Here is a 19,892-nt window from a genome sequence, read left to right as displayed (position 1 = left end):
TTGATACGCCTGCGCACTGCAAGTCTTTCTGGGAAATGTAGTTTCTACTGCCGGGAGCGCGCGGCCTCCTGGGAAGTGTAGTTTCCGACTGCGGGGGGCCGGGCCGGGGCTGGAACAGCTAGCGGGCAGGCGCGCGGCGGGCAGGCCTGAAGGAGGCGGGTCCGCGCGGGCCTCGGAGGTACTCTGCCGGAGGAGAGGGAGGTCACGGTGTGAAGCTGCTGCCGCCGTCGCGCTTCTGGAAGGTCAAGCGCCGGGGCCAGCCATGTCTTACTGCCGGCAGGAAGGTAAGAAGGGCAGGCTGCGTGGAGACCGGCCTACGAGGGCCTGCAGGGAACACCCAGCCCTTGCAGCCCCCACAGGCCTCGGCACCCCGCGACCCCACCTTGGGACCCCGAGGAATAGCCCGCGGTGCCCACCTTGGGACCCTCGGGGGCGGGCGGGTCACGTGGTCACCACCCCTGTTTTGCGGATGAATAAGCCAAGGCTCTGAGAGACTCTGGATCCAAGGTCACGGTTGAAGCTCGAACCCGGACCTCAGAGGAGCCAGCACGTGGGTAATTAGCAAACTAGGCCCGGAATGGGCAGGGAAAGGGCCGGGCTCTTTGCGGCCGGCTTGTAATTTGGGATTTATTATTGTTAATTATTACTGTCGCTCTTGCCACACACCACGTGTTTCCACTTTACGTGCGCCTTTAAGAGGCGCGTCCCGAAAAGTTGCCTCTCGGGGTAGGGAGCGCTCGGCTGGACTGGTCAAAGTAGCGCTCATGGGAGCATTTGTTGAGTGTCTTACACCTATCAGGCACCGTGCAGGCAGCCTTGTATGGCGCAATTCTTTGATTTCGCTGCAGCCTTTTAAGTCAGGCTCTGTTTTGGTTCGTTGTGATTGTATTTGTTTCTGTTTTGTTTTTTTTTTTTTACTTCAAAATAAGATGTGCAGTGTGCATAGGAATTTGTTCATAGTTTGTTTTTTTTTAAACTATGGTCAGGCCCTCCAACCGTCTGAGGCACAGTGAACTGGCCCCCTGTTTAAAAAGTTTGAGGACCCCTGATTGGAACTCACCTGAAACTCGGTGAAAATTTCAGCTCCCTCAGTTTAATTTAAGCAATCTGAAGCCCAGAGGAGGAGGTGGCCTGCCCAAGGTTATACATCCAGTTAGGAGAACAGTTCAACCTAAAATTCTGAGCTTTTCCCCTGGTATCCCAGTCGGCTTATAGAACTCCTCCTCCTTCCCTGGGTCATAAAGCCTTAAGTCTCCCTCTAATGAGTACTATTTCCCTTTATTACTGACGGTGTGCCAGGAACAAAAGTCCTTCGCTCTCACCGTTTTGTTAGGCAGTATCTTGTTTTTCATTTCCATTCTCTGAGTCTCTAATTTACTTCTTCATTTACCAAATAATTTTTGACCTTTTGGGTATAAGGAGGCTGTGCAGATGAACATAAACCCCCCTTCTCTTTGAGGACTTAACAGGAGTCACAGGTTTTCTGGAAAGGTTCTATCTGGCTCTAAAACATGGGCTCTATCTTTTCCTGGTTCGAAGATTTCTCCTCCTTGGTTTGAGGATGAGTGAGAATTAGTGGTTATCTCATCCATACATACTACTATCCCCTAAGAAGTCCCCAACTTTTTTCTAGTCTTTGATCCTTTATGTTTTGCCTGGGATTTAGAAAAATGATCCCAAACTCCTTACCATGTAAGAGTTCATGTGATCTAGCCCATCTGCCCCTTTAACCTATTTTTGTCCCACCCTTTTGCTGCTCTTTTTTTTTTTTTTTTAACAGGATGATTTGTCTTTATTAAAGTCATTTATATTTTCCAGTCATAATGTAAGACCAAAAATAGGTCTTTCGTCTATGCTACTTCCCCATAGACAACCCTGCAAAGATACTATAAAATAAAGCTGATTTTGTGCTTTGGTGCTGGCTGCAGCCGTCAGCTCAGTAAGACCTCTCCATCCCATCTTTCGTCTCTGCCTCTTCTCTTGTGTTGTATTTTCCTCAATCCCCACCCCTTATACTCTGGTTCGTTCCTCTTCCCCGCACAGGCTCACAAAACTCTTAGGCTCAAGAGATTATCTTGTCTCAGCCTTCGAAGTAGCTGGCACCCACCACAACACCTGCTAGTTTTTCTTTTTTTAGTACAGACAGGGTCTCCCTTTGCTCAGGCTGGTCTCAAACCCCTGAGCTCAAACACTCCTCCCACCTTGGCCCCCCCAGAGTGCTAGGATTACAGGTGTGAGCCACCGTACTCAGCCTATAACAAAATTTTTAATAGCAAAAATAGCAACCATTTACTGAGTTTATGGTATCTGAAAGTACCATGAACACGTACCTTCTTCTGTGTTATCCACCACACTTAGAAATAGAAACTAGTGTCTCTCCATTTTACTGGAGGAACAGTACAAATGAGCCACAGAAAAGTTAATAATATGGCTGTCTCCAGAGAGCTAGAGGACAGAGTCAGAATGAGAATGTGGATCCTACATTCCTACCCTCTGTTAGTGCAGTTTCTAATTATGTAGGTAGCTTACCATATGGACATTCTTAACACAACGTAGTTCTGCTGTGCTAGACATACAAAAGATGGAGAAACATGAGAAATATCAAATAGCAAAATAAAAATGTCATGAGGTCAGGTAACATGGAGAATTCCTTGGGAGGCAAGAGGAAAAAGCAAAAGAAATGTCTTAAATGTTGCCCAAAGTTTCAAAATAGTATGTACAATATGAACTGGATTTGGCAACAAAAACAAAAAACACAAAAAAATAAAATCTCACGCTACGTATTTATATGGAAAAAAAAAAAAACGGAAGGAGATAAAATATTGCAGGAAGACGAGCGAGGCTCAATGGAGCGAAAGAGCACGGGAACGCCATGTTTATAAAGGAAGGGCTTTATTCACTGCCCGGGAGCTTACGGCATAGAATGCCAAATGCCTTTTTGCTGCTCTTGAGTCGGCTATCCCCATAGCTTGGTGCATCCTACCTCCAGTTCTTCCTTGGATGACTCTTCATCCTTTAATTGGGGCAGCACCTGTGGCTCAAAGGGGTAGGGCGCCGGCCCCATATGCCGGAGGTGGCTGGTTCAAACCCAGCCCCGGCCAAACACTTCAAAAATAAAAAGAAGAAATAAAATTCAGCTCAAATGTCACCTCCTCAGGGAGGCTTTCCCAGTCCCTTTCGCGTCTTGAGCTTTTTAAAATTACCTTGTTTTGTTTCTCGTCATCTTAAGTTCTGCCTGTCTTTTCTCACTAAGCTGAGAGCGTCAGATGAGCAGTCTCCCCACTATCTAGCACAATGTTTGCTGTACAATAATAGGTGCTCTGATCTTTATCGAATCGTATGCATTTCGGCCCTCTGGTCTGAACCATTTGCCTGTGCAAATGTGTATCAGGGTTGGGCTTACTGCCTTCAAGTTAAAGGCCTTAGCTTGGCATTTAAAGTGTGGACTACAGTGTGGACCTGGCCTTGGGCTACTCTTGGTCAGCACCACACTGTTCCTTTCTTTAGTTCCATCTTTCTAAGGTATAACCTCCCCTCTCCTGTTCAGTCAACATTTATTGAGCACATGTGATGTGCCAGCCACAGAGCATGTAGTGGCTGCAAGGTGACAAGTTCTGTGACCCATGCGTGGCATGGCGAAAGAGACTGGCATTAGAACATCCCCAAACGTGTATGTAATTATAAATTGTAACAAGCGATGTGAAGGAAAAGCCCAGCTTGCTGCGATAGTGTAATGAGAGGCTCTGCAGGTCTGAGTAGGCTTCCTGGGGCTTCTGCAATCCTTGTAAATGACACTTTCTCAAGAAAACCTTTTTCAGTCCTTCTGTGTGTGAGGGAACACTACTTCTTAGAGCCAACTGTTGCCTTCCAGGTTTTGCCCATAGCGATCTCTTCTAGAATGTCTTATTCCCTTCTTCCCTCCCAGAAGTTCTTTGTCAGGGATCTTTTCCCAGGTAGAATCCCTTCCCTGCAGGGTTCCCCACTGGATGCTTGTGTCTTATTCAGAAGAAGATAATAGTGCAGGCTGCCATTTTCCTCACACATAACCCTAGGGAAGTACCTCTGGGAGATAAGATAAGAATCTGCTTCCTCTATTGGACATTTGGGCTTTCCTTCTGGGGTGGATATGCTGAGAGATTCTGGTGTGTAAAGATCCCAGGCATGTTCATACTCTTTTTCAGGGAAATGAGACGATCCATCCAAGGGTTTTTTTTTTTTTTTTCCTCTAATTCATGTAAGGATAATAATAACCATTCTGTCCCCCTGCCATCTTCTGGGACTGGTGTCTTCCTGCCCTAATCCAGAGTTCATTTTCTCCATTTGCTTTTTCAATAAATAATGAGAATATTCCTGTTCTGGGTACTGTTCTAGGCTTTGTGGTTACAGCAATGAAGAGAATAGACAAAAAGTCCCTGCCTCCAAAGAGCTGACATTCCAGAGGGGGAGATAGATGGTAAACAAATGTATAGTATGTTAGGTGAGGAAAAGCACTTCAGAGAAAAAAGGCGGGATAAGTGAGATGGGAGTGGTGATCTGAGCAGCAGGTGAAGGCAGGGAGGAGGCGCTGTGGGGAGATCTGAGGGAAGGGAGGAGTGCTCCTGGAGATAGGCACAGCTTGTGCAAGGGCCCAGCCGTAGGCGCGTGCTCAGTATGTTCAAGTAAAAGCAAAGAGGCTAGAGTGGTGGCAGATGCGGTCATAGAGGTGAGGGATTCAGATCTTTCTGGATATATTTTAAGGTAAATCCAGCCTGATATGCTGACAGGTGAGAGAAAGAGTGGTGTCAAAAACGGCTCTATGAAGAGTAAAAGTACAGAATGGGGGCTGGAGGGTACCGTGATGTCTAACTACTCAACCAGTTCCTCTGTTCTTAGTGAGACTAGTAGTTTTCATGAAATTTCTCTGAACTTCTTCCGCAAAATAAATCATAAAAATGCTTGTGTTCTCATTTCCAAGATAGGATAAACAAATAAACAAAAGGTCAAATGTGGATGGTGCCTGTGGCTCAGTGGCTTCAGCCCCATATAACAACGGTGGTGGGTTCAAACCCAACCCTGGCCAAACTGTAGCAACAACAACAATAAAAAATAGCCGGGTGTTGTAGCGGGCACCTGGAGTCCCAGCTACTCGGGAGGCTGAGGCAAGAGAATCATCGCTTAAGCCCAAGAGTTGGAGGTTGCTGTGAGCTGTGAGGCCACAGCACCGAGGGTGATAAAATGAGACTCTGTCTCTTTTTTTTTTTTTTTTGTGGTTTTTGGCCGGGGCTGGGTTTGAACCTGCCACCTCCGGCATATGGGACCGGCGCCCTACTCTTTGAGCCACAGGCGCCGCCCGAGACTCTGTCTCTTAAAAAAAAAACAAAATAATGGGCGGCGCCTGTGGCTCAGTGAGGAGGGCGCCCACCCCATATACCAAGGGTGGCAGGTTCGAACATGGCCCTGCCAAACTATAACAAAAAAATAGCTGGGTGTTGTGGCGAACATCTGTAGTCCCTGCTACTCGGGTGGCTGAGGCAAGAGAATCGCCTAAGCCCAAGAGCTGGAGGTTGCTGTGAGCTGTGATGCTATGGCACTTTACCAAGGGCGACAAAGTGGGACTCTATCTCTAAAAAAAAAGGTCAAATGTGCATATTAGAAGGATGTAGATAACTACCTAAAACCTCTGGCTCACAGTCCTACTCTCAGTGTGACCTCTGGGGACCTTAAATTCCCCACTTTTACCCAGATTTTGGGGTAGGGACTGATTTGCCTTTGGCTGACCTTCTCCTTGTACACTCTGGATTCAGTTTTCTTTGCTGGTTAAGCCAGAGAGCGCTCTGTCACCAGCTTTCCCACTCGGTACATTTTTGATGTCTTTAGCCTATAGGCTCTTTTCCTAGCCGCTTTATCCTTGTCAGTTGATGCCCTTTAAAAAAATCACTTTACTAGCCAAGTGTGGTGTCTCAAGCCTGTACTCTGAGCACTTTGGGAGGCCAAAGAGGGAGCATTGCTAGAGGCTGGGAGTTCACGACCAACCTAAGCAACACTTTTGTGGGTACTTCTCTAAAAAAAATAGAAAAATTAGCCTGGCATAAGGGTGGTGTGCCTGTATTTCCAGCTACTTGGGGAGTTGAGGCAGGAGGATCACTTGAGCCCAGGAGTTGGAAGTTACAGTGAACTATAATGATGTCACTGCAGAAGGTCTCTTTACTGTCTTTTGAGTGGGACTTTAGGCAGAGAACAGAAATTTTACCTCCTATGTTTAATGGAAGTTTCTTGATTACCCTAACCACCTGAGGTAGGTAGGCTGAACCAGTGGTGGGCTTTGGTTTCTGAGACCCAGAGGGTGCCTGAGGTCACAGAGCTGGGAAGTGATTAAGCCCAGATTTGAATTCCAGTCCTCAGACTTTGGGGTATTGGTACCATTATAACTCAGTGGGTTTAAGGTAATTACCCATGTTCTTCTGAATATGTATATTCAAACTTTTTAAATTTTAGCTTATCTTAGAAATGAAAACACAAGACTCCGTGCCTGTAGCTCAGAGGGTGCCAGCCACATACACTAGAGCTGTTGGGTTTGAATCCAGCCCGGGCCTGCCAAACAACTATGACAACTACAACCAAAAAATAGCCGGCCATTGTGGCAGGCACCTGTAGTTCTCAGGAGTTTGAGGTTGCTGTGAGCTGTGATGCCATAGTACTCTACTCAGGGCGACACAGTAAGACTCTGTCTCAAAAAAAAAAAAAAAAGAAAAGAAATGAAAACACAGGCATTTTTATAATTTATTTTACTGGAGAAATTCCATGAGAGCTACTAGCCTGATTGTCTCACTAGTTGGCTGTCTTACGACTAGTTCTTTCTCTCACACTTGGGTTTGAGTAAGTAAGCATTGTCCTTGCATTTTTTTTTTGAAACAGTCTTAGTTTGTTGCCCTCGGTAGAGTGCAATGGCATCACAGCTCACAGCAACCTCAAACTCATAGGCTTAAGCAATTCTCTTGCCTTAGCCTCCCAAGTAGCTGGGACTACAGGCTTGCACTATAGCACCCAGCTATTTTTAGAGATGGGGGCTCGCTCTGGCTCAGGCTGGTCTAGAACCTAAGCAATCCACCCTCCTTGGCCTCCCAGAGTGCTAGGATTACAGGCGTGAGCCGCCACACCCGGCCATCTTGCATGTTCCTTTAAACATTCCAGAAAGCAAAGGCTGGCATGCAATAGACAGTACATAAGTGACGCACTTAGTATCTTCAGACCAGAGTCCTTATTCCTGCACAGCCTTCTTTTACAGTGTGCCTTTGGGCCTGTTTCTTAGCTCCTCTGGGCTTTTGTTTCCTCTATGTAATAAGGAGATAAAATAATACTTTTTCCCAGTGTTGATGTGAGGATTAAATCAACTCACAGATGTAAAATGCATTGCATGGGCACAAATGTGTAAAAAATTTAGCTATTACTCCTCTGCCTTTAAGGCAGTGTGAACTGTGCTGTAAGGGAGATGTCCAGGAGGGCGCCTGTGAGGACTTGGCCCCATGGGAGGGACTTAGGATGTTCTCCATGGGATTGTGCCAGGGTGGTGATTCCTAACCTGGCTGTGTATTACAGTCACCTGTGAACCTGTGAGCCTTAGGGACACGTGAGAGAACTCGATTCAGCCTGTGCTGGATGAGGCATGGCCTCTGTATATATAACAGATGCCATGGGTGCCTCTGGTTTGGCCTCTAGGCCAGCTGGGCCTATGACTGGCTCTTACCATTGAGCTGTGCTGAACTGTGGTCTTGATAAACAAAACCGTCAGAGCTGAGCTGAGCAATTTGTGTTAATTATTCTGCTTAGTTTTCAGCATTTTTGCAGATTGCTTTTTAGTGTTTTGAAAACTGGCCAGAATTACCAAGATTACTAGGGAACAACCTAGTTACTAGGTAATAACCTAGGTTACTAGGCCTCACACAGGAAAAGTAGTTTGCTACTTTTTTAAGGTGTTGAGGCGGAGACCAGCTCTGAAAGCAGAAACTTCAGGGGTGGCTGGGGGGTCTGGCCTATGTGTGTACTGAGGATATGGTATACTGTCACCTGGTCTGGGAGACCCTGTGCAGGTGTGGCCATGGCATAAATCACCAAGGTGCATTCCCTGTTTCCTGAACTGTCCCTCTCAGCAGGAAGGTACAAGAAAGATCCTATGTATTCAAACATTCTCTTGAGGCTAAGCTTCTCGGGGCAGGGGTTAGGTCAGTTTTTACTGTATTTCTTCAGGCCCATGGTGATCCAGCTCTTAGGCAGTGTTCAGCTGTGCTGAGTGCTAAGTGGCAGTGTCATCATTCATTACTCCTGTGTGTGTGTTGGTGGAGGGGAGTTGTCGGTTTGTGGAAAGAATCTCCTATAATGTAGACTTTGGGCGTTCTAGCCCTGTGCAAATCAGGCCAGTCATCTCCATAAAATGGGAGTGCTGCAGCTCTTCCTGGATGAAGAGGGTTTGTCTGCCTGTACAGTCAGTCAATACTCAGAGACAGGGATAGATGCACCAAACTTGATTTATCAGAAGGCCGGGATTCTGGAGAACAGTTAGAGTAGCCCCAAGACTGTTCTGATCTTCCATTTCCAACATTGCAGTTTTATACATTTGTATTCAAAGTGAAAACCATATTAATCCTTATCTTAAATAATAATCAGCTGAACCCATGATTCCTAGTAAATAATCAGTATAACTCATGATCCAAAATAATATTTCGATTCAAAAGTTAATCTTCTAAATTAGTCCACCTAAACTATTCAAGATAGGCATCTTTAGGGTGGGAGCTAAATTTACAAAACAGTAAGAATGGGAGACAAGGGGTAAAGGTCAGGCAGGACCCAAACAAACCAGACCAGCTCTGTCATGTCTGCCCTAGCCTGACAGACTCCATCTTATTCTAACGATATGTGCTTTCACAGCCTCTGTCTCAGGGTAGTGATAGGATGGGAGAACCAGCTGGTACACAGGACCCAGAGATGGATGGGCTGAGTCCTTGTCCTCCTGGGACTGCTGGGGAAACTGATAACCTAGCATGTCAGTTTGTGCCAGTGCTGTGGACAGTGTGCCCCCACCCACAGTGGGACTATCTGGCACACACCTACTGTGTGATTAGCTGATGGCCACAGTTTTTAGGACAGCGAGGTCAAGTGTTTACAGCTACAAGGTGCAGGGGAAAGAGCAGTGAGGAAGTTGGTTAGGTGGATGCTTGCCTTGCCCATTTCTAGCCGGTTAATTTTGAGTAACCACTTGGCCTTGGTTTTCTGCTGTACATAATGGGTAATAATTTATAGGGTGACTATAAGGCATTTAATGCATCCACCACAGTTAGGTCAGTACTAATTCCCTTTTTTGTGCTCATGTGAGAAGCTCCTAATAAAATGCATGTGGCTCGCATGTCTGTTTCCCTGGCAGCCTTGAACCTTCTAGCAGCCAGGCCCATAGTGGGGGCTCTGGCTCTAAACAAGGAGCTGTGTACACTAAGTGTGCTGGCTTCCTGATGCTGGCCTTGCAGAGCTATAGTCCTGACCCTACCTGCCAGCCTATTATTTTTGTCCTAAAAAATAAGTTATAGCTGATTACAGAAGTTAAAAACATCAGTTGAAAGGTTGGCAGTGGTGTATCCATAGACGAGACTAGGGAAGGAGAGGTTCAGGCCAGGTTTAATGAAAGGGAGAGACCCCAACCTGGGCAGGGGGAAAGATGCTGTCCACATGGAGGGTGGTTGGTGACACCCTCCCTTTTTTTTGTTGTAGTTTAGTTGGGGCCAGGTTCAAACCCACCACCCTTGGTATATGGGGCTTGCACCCTACTCACTGAGCCACAGGCGCTGCCCTGGTGACCCCTTTTCATATGGGGCCAAAGTGGGTGGGAAAATTACACTGTCTGCCAGGGGATTTTTGTGGGCTAGGGTCTTTTAGTTTGAAGTTTTGGGGTGCCGCTAGCTAGGCCTTTTGTAGTCTTTTGATCCAGGAGAGGAGGGGGAGAAGAGTTTGTGTGGGGCACTGTTAGGCCCCCAACAATCATCACTTCTGTGAAGTGGTCCCCTGGGATGGGGGGCCCTAGTTATTGCAGTTGTTGAGAAATAGTCCCAGGCCTTATGGACTTTGGGAAATGGCCACAGTGTTGCCCACTGTCATGACCCATCTTCTAGCCACAGTGAGGGGCCAGAAGGGGTGTTGACTCTGGGTACTCAGACCATCTAGACCATCTGTGTCCTCAGCCTTTTAGAGGCGGGTCCTTTGGATATTTTCCCATAGGGTGTCTTGGACAGAGTAGTGGTTATATCAGCTGTATGGGCTGCAGTGTGCTGCAGGCTGGGTACACAAGCAATGCATGCTTCGCTTTGTCCAAGTTCTCAGTCTTCTGATTTTTTAAGCATTCTCAACCCTGTGAGTGAACCCCTAGCACACTAAAAAGTATTTTCTTCATGTGTTTTTTTTTTCCTGTCCTGCTCCCCATCCATGCCCCTTTTCTTCCCTGCCCTCCAGCATGTGATAACAGCTTGTGTAACACAGAGTAGGGTGGGAATGCTCAGTGAGTGGTAGGCATCTGAGCATCTCTGGCCCTTCATTTTGTAAGTGTTGTCTGAAGGGTAACTGCTGGAAGATTCCTGGGAGGCCTGGGGAGGAAGGGAGACAAAGCTGGTTGGTGGGGATGATGTGGGTAGTCAGAGTGCCGTGGATTACTGAGGGGTACTGCCTCCTTTATTTGGGGAGGGGGGCTCTTCCTTTCCTGATAGGAAAAGATTTGTTGTGCTTGTGGACTGTTGGCAAATTTGGGAATTAAATGCAGTCATGTTAGCTGGGTTAAGGCTTTTCATCTCCCATCTGGAGGATACATAAGGAGGGCAGGGTGTGCTGTCTTCCTTCTCCCCTGCAACTTCTGTGGAGTTTTTGTCCCAGCTGCAGGCAGTCAGTAGGGGTGGATCCTAGACCACACAGCAGTCAGTCATGAAGCTCAGGGAGAGCAGTTAGATGGCCAGTGCTCACGAGAGGTTGTGGATGGGATAGTCTTCAAACTTGGTTTGTGTGGCAGCTTTGAGTGTAAGGCTAATTCAGGGCTCTTGAGTGAAACATTTCTTCCTTTGTTCTCCCAAACACTAGGGAAGGATCGAATCATATTTGTGACCAAAGAAGACCATGAAACCCCAAGCAGTGCAGAGCTGGTGGCCGATGACCCCAATGATCCATATGAGGAGCATGGTGAGTGACCTGGGGCCTCCTGGGGGCCCACAGACATCTTATGGGGGGTGGGAAGCTCAATTTTCTTAATTATTTGCCCATTTTATCCTGGCCAAGTTTGTGCTTTGAGGTATCCATCTCAGCATGGGCTATCTCTCAGGGCAGTGAGTTTGTCTCCCTCAGAGGTGTGAAGTGCTGTGCTGTGCAGAGCCTCCCCGTGATGCAGGTCCCTGGCCAGTAGGCCAGAACAGTATTTTCTCCTTACTGAAATACTTGTGCTTTTCTAAATTTTTGCAGTGATCTAAGTCAGTTGGATGCTTCACAGTGATTAGTTTTAAGGGAGAATTTCAGTGGATTCCAGCTGTTTAGGTACGTTTAGGGGTCCTCTGTGAAGCTGTCAGACTGACTTCTGCCGCATCTACCGCCTTTATTAGGGGGCAGACATGTAACAGTGACACGTCTTATTCTGAGATATATGAAGTCCTGCTGTCTCCTTTTTAGTGGTCCAGCAAGTACCTTGCACAAAAAGTTCACTTGACAGTTTTCCAGATTCAGCCACCCTACTCGGTTAATGGCTGAATAACAATGGTCACGTGGGCCTAGGCCATCACTCCCAAGTCTTAGGCCTGCTGGACCCACTAAGTAATTATTACCTCAGCCCATGTGAGGTGGATGTGTGTGGGGGGCATTCATGAACAGCATATGTATTGAAAACACTACTCATTTCACCAATCAAAACCACGTGGTGATTACTGACAAACTTTGCAGTATTAATTGGTGATAAATACAGTTGAAGAGCTTGGGGCATCTGTCTCTGGAGTATGGACTCCTGATTGGAATTTTTTAAACACTAATTAAAACGTATTTTTCAGCTAGGACTTTTCACTTGTTGCCCTGACTGCTCATAGGTATTAGGGTAAAGCTAAGGCTACATGGCTAGCAACCTGTGTGGAGAAGTGGAGAGTGCATGTTGCCCAGAGTGACAGCATTCTGAGAATTACAGAGGTAATATTAAATCAGCACTCTTTTACAAAGAAAAATAAATTGAATGTCAATTCCAGTGTTTTGCCTATCTTTAGGTCCATGTTAGTTAAGCACATTTTGTTAATTGATCAAGACTGTATAGCCAGGTGCAGTGGGTCACACGTGTGATCCCAGTACTTTGGAAGGCTGAGGAAGGAGGGTCACTTGAAGCCAGGAGTTCCAGGTTGCAGTGAGCTATTATCACACCACTGCCATGGGGACAAAGTGAGACCTCGTCTCTTAAGAAAAAAAAAAAAAAGACTTTGTGGGGCACTGTAGGACAAATCAGGCCTAGTTTGGTTTTCCTCAGTTTTGTAAAAAATGTAAATGCATCTGCCTTAGACTGGGCAGCCCCCTCCAGTTCCCACCATTCCTTGTGGTTCCCTTTGTTTTCTCTACCTACTCTGTCACGTGCGTGCAGTGTATCTGCTTGGACTCTATAGGTGGTCCCTGTCAGGTGTTTGCCTTTCCTTCTAGTGAATACTTGTACAGTGAAGCATATAAAGCCCAGAGAATTCCAGCACCTGGGTTCTTAGCTGTCAGTTGTAAAATTACTATGTGGACTATGTACCAATGCCAGTGCACGTCTGCTGCCTGCCTTCCAGCCTCCAGCTCTGTGGCTATGACGGTTCTTGAAATAGCCAAGAGAAAAGATAGCGGAATTAATTTTCCTAGAATCAAAAAGTCAGGCGGGCCTTTCAGGTCACCTGGTCTAATGGGAAAATTGTGGTCCTAGGAGAGCAAGGACTAGAACTCCAGGCCTTTGACTGCATGTTTTAAAACATACAGGGTCTGGGCTTAATTTAACATGCCATCGCTACCTTCCGTGTGGATTTACATTGTTTCCCTGAAGTGCGTGTTGGCGCTATGTTCTCTCTGAGGAGCTGTCTCATTCCAGTTCACCTTCTCTTGAAAAATAATGAAACAAGATCTGTGTTATTATTTTAAATGTCAGTATTCTTTCTTTTAGAAACGAGTTGTGTAGGTTTGTTTGCAGATTTGAACCTCTAGAGGGCAGCCATTTGTGAATGTTTTTCCAGCACAGAGATTCTTGTGAAGTAGGGAGTGAGGTGGTGAGATGTGGGAGAAAGGGCACATCTGGGAATCCTTCATGCCCTGGCTGCAGCCCTAATTTGGCCCCCATGAACCCAGAAACCTCACATATAAATTCCACTTAGTAGTACCTGCTGCAGAGGTTGTTAGAAGGATTATGTGAGTTAACACGTATGGCTTAACACAGGAGAACTTGCTGTGTAGCTGCTGATGGTGCTAGTGGTCAGCTGCCTGCCAAGGAGGCGGGACTGGTTCTTGTCTCCACTATTGTCCTCATTTTACAAATAAGGAACAGCAGTGGCTGATCCATTAGTGCACCTTTCCAAGCTGGAATTAAGAGGGAGGGTTTCACCTGGGACTTTGGGCATTTTAAAGGCTTTCTTAGAGAGTGCTTTCAGTCTCCTTAGAAGACTCATGTGAGGAACTTCTGTATGAATCCTATTTCTGAATCTGTCACAAAGCTGAAAGTGAAGCCATTTTGAAAGCATTTTGGAAAACCAGGAAATACTAAATAGATGTGAACAAAGTTCCAACAATAAGAAAAGGTGTAAAATTCAAGAGTAAGAGACCTACATAATATTGAAAATGAAAGCCTATCTAAAGCCCCATTCCCTCCACAACACATTGTACAATTTAACAGTTTGGTTGATATTTTTACAAGAATGCAGTTGTACCACATGGCATGCCACTAGTTTTTCATTGCGTGGCTTGTCTTGAACGTCTTTCCATGACAGTGCATAAGGATAAACTTCCTCCTCCTTACCCATCCCCAGACTGCTGAGTTGAGAGCAGCTGCAGGGCAAGAAGGGTTCAAGGGGCAAGGAGCATGGAGGGAATAGGGTGATCTGGTCCTGATCATTCATATGGGGGGCAAGGTTTGGAAGGAGAAGATCAATACCTCAGCTCCTTAAAGTGTCTGGGCTTTCAAAAAGCTCAATAACCATCCCAGTGATTGCTGCTGCTTTGGAATAATTTCTAGTATTATTGAAGCACACCCTCACAGCTCGGGGAGTTGGCTCAGAATATAGATCAGTGTTGCATATGGAGAAAGATGCCAATGGTGCCTTTTCTCCCAGCTGAGCCAAGGAATACTGGATTTGTAATAGAATTTGAACCTGATCCACATCAAGGGGCAGGTCCACAGGTGATGCCTCTTAGGCAACTGTTCTGTACCTCCTAAGTGGCCTTGGAGTACAGGACTGATTTTGCATTTTGGAAACTTAGAGAACATCTCTGACACTTTTCTTACTCGCCCTCCTGTTCCAGGATTGATACTACCAAATGGAGATATTAACTGGAACTGCCCATGTCTTGGGGGAATGGCCAGCGGCCCCTGTGGGGAACAGTTCAAGTCAGCCTTTTCATGTTTCCACTATAGCACGGAGGATGTCAAGGGATCAGACTGTATAGACCAGTTCCGGGCCATGCAGGAATGTATGCAGAAGTACCCAGACCTCTATCCCCAAGAGGATGAGGAGGAGGAAGGAGAGAAGAAGCCAGCAGAACATGTAGAAGAAACGGCTGCCACTGAGGCCACTGCAACCAAAGAAGAGGAGGGGTCAAGTTAATGAAGGCCAGAAGGCACTGGAGCCCAGTCCTTCCGTTTTAGAGTGATATGGACCTTTTACAAAATGCCTTTTAGTCACCTTCCAAGAAAGTATCTTTTCCTCTGTTTTGTGCACTGTAATGTACAAGATAACTTATTTTGATGCTCAGAGGTCTTGGCCTGTTGACATATACACTGAAAAAAATGGGGATTGTATGTATGTGTTTCATATACAAACCAGTCAGCAAATGTAGCCTCCACTTTTGAATTCACTTCTCAGATTGCTCTGAATTTTACCACTTTGAAATAGTGGGCTGAATATTGCCAGCATTCAAAAATCACTATCCAGGAATGTTTCTTATGAGTGAGTTGATTTATTCTGATTCATTATATTTATACCTTTTAGTAGATTTTCTACCCTTGGGTAATGAAAGAGAAACAAAACATCTTCCTTTAAAATGCTGGGGTGGGGCCAATTACTGCTAGAAGAGGCTATAGATGGTGAGGTACTTACTACTCAAAAACCATCTTGACCTTGAGCATATAAGGGGGTGCTAAACTTCATTCCTGATACATTTTGGTTTCCATTTTTTAGGTTTTCTAATTTCAGAAGGTGGATATTTGGACCCTCCCATTCATGATCCCTTTCTAGTGAAGAGAAAGGCTGGTTCTTACTGTTCTCGCTATTCCAGAAGCCCTGGTTTGGGGTCTGTGTTCACAATGGCTTTCAGTCTGGTCAGATGCAATGTTCTTGAGAGGTGGGGACCCAGTTGTTACCAGAGTAGTAGCCAGGAGAAGTAAGAGTGTGAATTAAGTACTCAATTAAAAGAAAATGTGATTTCTATGTGATTTTGGATGTGTCCTTTGCTTTTCCTAATAAAAATTATTTTTCTTTTTTCCCCTTTTTTTTTTTTTTTTTGACCAGGGCCAGATTTGAACCTGCCACCTCTGGTATATGGGGCTGGCGCCTTACTCCTTGAGCCACAGGTGCTGCCCTAAAAATTATTTTTCATGTAAGGAAGTATAAATTATGAAAAATCAAATTGAAACTCATCTTTAAAGGTACTGGTAAACCAGTTTGAGTCTGTTAAAATTTTCCGTATTGATTTTAAAGCAAGCTCACTTTTTTGTATGTGAGCAGATGTGTTCCAACAGACATTGCAGTTAATCCATGTGGTGGAGAAGGCTCTTCCCATTTAAAGGTCAAGAAAAGAAGCCTTTGCAGATTAACTTTTCTAAAATAACTGTTAGACAGTTTATAGGTTATGGTGTAATAATGCCTCTTTTGTCCCAAATGTATTACTATAAAACAGTAAATAACTGTCCCAAGTTATTGCTATGTAAAAAAAATCACCTTAGTTCTGAATGGCATTTTTGTCAGAAAATGAAAATACCTTAAACAAGGTGCATGGCTTACCTGGATCCTCTGAATCAGTTCCTCATTAGGCTGTGATCCTTGCTATCATTTCAAGGCTTGACAGGACTTTCAGAATCACTCAGGTGGTTTTTGGCAGTATTCAGCAGGTTGAATCTTGTGGATTGCTGGATCAAAGTTGTTGGCCAGAGACCTCCCTTGGTTCCCTTAGGTTAGCGTACAACATGGCAGGTAGCTTCTATGAGAGCTAGTGAGAGAGCAAGAGCCTTTTTGTAACCTAAACTTGACAATGCTATTCCATCACTTGACCATGTATTTATTAGAAGTACACCCATACTTTTAACAAGCCTACACTCAAGGGAAGGAACATAGTATTGACGGGCTGCCCACCAATAAGAATAAGGCAGCACATTTAAAGCTTGAAAGCATAGTTAAAAACTCAGGTGTTGTGGTTCAGAGACATTAGGGAAGTAGAGAACTGTGATATCTATATCCAGAACTTTAAAAAATCTTGTTTGGTTAGGAGCTAAGAACTTGGTGCTGGCCAAGTTTAGAAGGTGTGACAGCCTGGTGGAAGGTCCCTGTTAATTTAACAGAGCCTTGCACATTATTTTTAGTTCAAATTTTGGCCACAACTAAGGTGTTAACTGATTTGTGACTATGGCATACATCTCATTCATTTGATGCATTTAGGAAACCTCCACAGTTGAGAAACCAGCAGAGGCCTCCAGTCGTATCAGCATCGTGATTAACATCTCATACCCCAGAAGATCACTTGTTGCCCTGACAGTATTCAACAAGATATATATACTGCTTTGTTGTTGTTGTTGTTATTGTTGTTTTGTTTTTTAATTTCAACCTTTTCCCTATAGATTTTTCTTTTCTTTCTTTTCTCCATTTTTCTAGTTTAAATACAATTTCCCCTTGTTGCCTTTTTCAATAATTAGAACTTCATTTTTGCTAGTGTTTCTACCCATATTATTTGGTTTTTCCTCCAATTTTATCCCCTAAAGTTTTCTGTTTGCTTGTTTTGGTTTGATTTATCGCATTTTTGTCTTTCCTCTCTACTTGGTGGAGGTGGGGTACTGTGTCCAATCAGGCTAGCAAAGGGTTGCTGACTACAAGGGAATGACCCAACCCGGCACCCCCAGAGGTTGGGGGGTTTTTAAGGTTGGGTCAAAGTACCAAACCATACACTTATATTGCTCTGTCTCCCTCTTTCTGTGCCTCTCTTCCTTTTGTCAATATTCCCTTTTACTCACCCCCCTCCTTTCTCTTTTCTTTCTTTTATCCCTTCTTCCTCTTCAACTTTCTCATCCTTCTGGTCCTGTACCAAAATGACTCATTGAAACCCTAGTCCACAGGCATGGCAACTTAAAGAGCAAGAGGAAGTGAAAGGAAAATTAGGGTGAGGAAACAGATAACGGTAATCACTCATTACGAACAATCAGCAGAAAACTCCTTGCAACATGAAGAACCAGTCCAGAGCAACCTCTGCAAGGGACTGTGAGGTAGCTACTGCAGAAGATTCCACCTATAAAGAAATGTTAGAAATGACAGGGAATTTAGAACATACATGATGAAAACAGTGAAGGAAAATGCTGATAAAGTGGGAAATAACCAAAAGGAAATCCAAAAACAGAATCAAATAAGAGATGAACGATATGAAGAATCTAGAAAGGATATAGCAGAGCTGAAGGAACTGAAACAGTCAATTAGGGAACTTAACGATGCAATAGAAAGTATCAGCAACAGATTAGTTCTTGAGATAGTTAAAGAGGCAAAAAAGGAGAGAAAGCAGAATGTTCAGTGACAGAAATATGGGACTTTATGACGTGTTAAAATATACGAGTTATAGGAATCCCAGAAGGGGAAGAAGAATGCCCCAGGGGAATGGAAGCCATACTAGAGAATATTATAAATGAAAATTTCCCAAATATCACCAAAGATTCTGACACTCCTTTCAGAGGGATATCAGACCCCATGTTGCCCCAACTCTAACTGAGCTTCTCCAAGACACATTGTGATGAACCATCCAAAGTCAAGACAAAAGAAAAGATTCTTCAAGCTGCCAGGAGTAAGTGCCAGTTGACCTACGGGGGCAAATCTATCAAGGTGACTACAACTTCTCTAATGAAACTTTCTATGCAAGAAGACAATGGTCATCTACTTTAATCTACTTAAACAGAACAATTTCCAGCCCAGAATTCTATATCCTGCTAAGCTTTAAAATTAATGGAGAAATCAAATCATTTACGGATATACAAACACTGAGGAAATTTACCACAAGACGAGCTCTACAGGAAATACTTCAACCTGTTCTACACATTGACCATCACAATGGATCAGCAGCAAAGTAAGAACTCAGAAATTAAAGGAGAGAATGCAAAAGATAAAACTAAGCAATGGACTCTCACAAAATAAGATGAATAGAATACTACCACACTTATCAATTATCTCAATAAATGTTAATGGCTTGAATTACCTGCTGAAGAGGCATAGATTGGCTGACTGGATTAAAAAACATATATGCTGTTTGCAGGAAACACACCTGGCTTCAAAAGACAAAACTCCGAGTTAAGGGTTGGAAGACAATTTTTCAGGCAAATGGAATTCAGAAGAAAAAAGGAGTTGCAATCTTATTTTCAGATACATGTGGATTTAAAGCAACTAAAGTCAAAAAAGGCAAAGATGGTCACTTTATACTGGTCAAGGGGAAAATAAGATATTTCAATTCTAAATATTTATGCACCCAATTTAAATGCTCCCAGATTCTTGAAACAGACCTTACTCAATCTGAGCAATATGATAATAATGCCTTAATAGCGGGGGACACTTAACACTCCACTTACCAAGCTGGACAGATCCTCTAAACAGAAATTAAAGATATAAGAGATTTAAAAGAGACCCTAGAACAACTGTGCTTGATAGACGCATATAGAACACTCTCATCCCAAAGATAAAGAATATACATTCTTCTCATCACCCCATGGAACATTCTCCTAAATTGATCATATCCTAAGCCACAAAACAAACCTCAACAGAATCAAAAGAATTGAAATTTTACCTTGTATCGTCTCAGACCATAAGGCACTAAAGGTGGAACTCAACTCTTAACAAAAATGTTCAACCCCACACAAAGGCATGGAAATTAAACAACCTTCTGTTGAATGATGGTTGCAGGAAGAAATAAAATAGGAAATCATTAACCTCCTTGAGCATAATAACAATGAAGACACAAGCTACCGAAACCTGTGGGATACTGCAAAAGCAATTTTGAGAGGAAAATACATTGCTTTAGATGCCTACATTCAAAAAACAGAAATCACAAGCCTTTTTATGGAATTGAAAAAAGAAGAACAATCTAAGCCTAAACCCAGTAGAAGAAAAGAAATATTCAAAATTAAATCAGAGATCAATGAAATTAAAAACAAAAGAATCATTCAGAAAATTAATGAAACAAGGAGTTGGTTTTTTAAAAAACTAAACAAAATAGATAAACCATTGGCCAGAATAACTAGAAATGGAAAAGTAAAATCTCTAATAACCTCAATCAGAAATGATAAAGGGGAAATAACAACTGATGCCACAGAGATACAAGAGATCATCTCTGAATACTACAAGAAACTCTATGCCCAGAAATTTGACAATGTGAAGGAAATGGATCAATATTTGGAATCACACCCTCTCCCTAGACTTAGCCAGGAAGAAATAGTGCTTCTGAACAAACCA

The 19,892-nt window shown here is 44.1% G+C and overlaps 1 protein-coding gene across 1 annotated transcript; it reads left to right on the top strand.

Moving 5' to 3' along the window:
• The first annotated feature begins 105 nt into the window (after positions 1 to 105).
• On the top strand, positions 106 to 17,067 carry CHCHD4 (coiled-coil-helix-coiled-coil-helix domain containing 4). The gene is made up of 3 exons (XM_053598994.1): positions 106 to 284; positions 11,086 to 11,184; positions 14,506 to 17,067. Exons 1-3 carry the CDS (start codon positions 263 to 265, stop codon positions 14,805 to 14,807), a joined length of 423 nt encoding a protein of 140 aa, XP_053454969.1. The 5' UTR covers positions 106 to 262; the 3' UTR covers positions 14,808 to 17,067.
• Positions 17,068 to 19,892: the final 2,825 nt, after the last annotated feature.

Source organism: Nycticebus coucang, chromosome 8 (assembly GCF_027406575.1).
Source record: "Nycticebus coucang isolate mNycCou1 chromosome 8, mNycCou1.pri, whole genome shotgun sequence".
NCBI classification, from domain to species: domain Eukaryota; kingdom Metazoa; phylum Chordata; class Mammalia; order Primates; family Lorisidae; genus Nycticebus; species Nycticebus coucang.
The sequence above is the reverse complement of the archived record's forward strand: the minus strand, read 5'-3'. Positions and strand labels throughout refer to the sequence as shown.

What these genes read in the sequence shown, in the direction of transcription:
- CHCHD4 (XM_053598994.1), top strand. Translation starts at nt 263, where the DNA reads ATGTCTTACTGCCGGCAGGAAG. An exon ending in GTCTTACTGCCGGCAGGAAG is followed by an intron (nt 285 to 11,085) that starts GTAAGAAGGGCA and finishes CCCAAACACTAG; the next exon opens with GGAAGGATCGAATCATATTT. An exon ending in TGATCCATATGAGGAGCATG is followed by an intron (nt 11,185 to 14,505) that starts GTGAGTGACCTG and finishes CTCCTGTTCCAG; the next exon opens with GATTGATACTACCAAATGGA.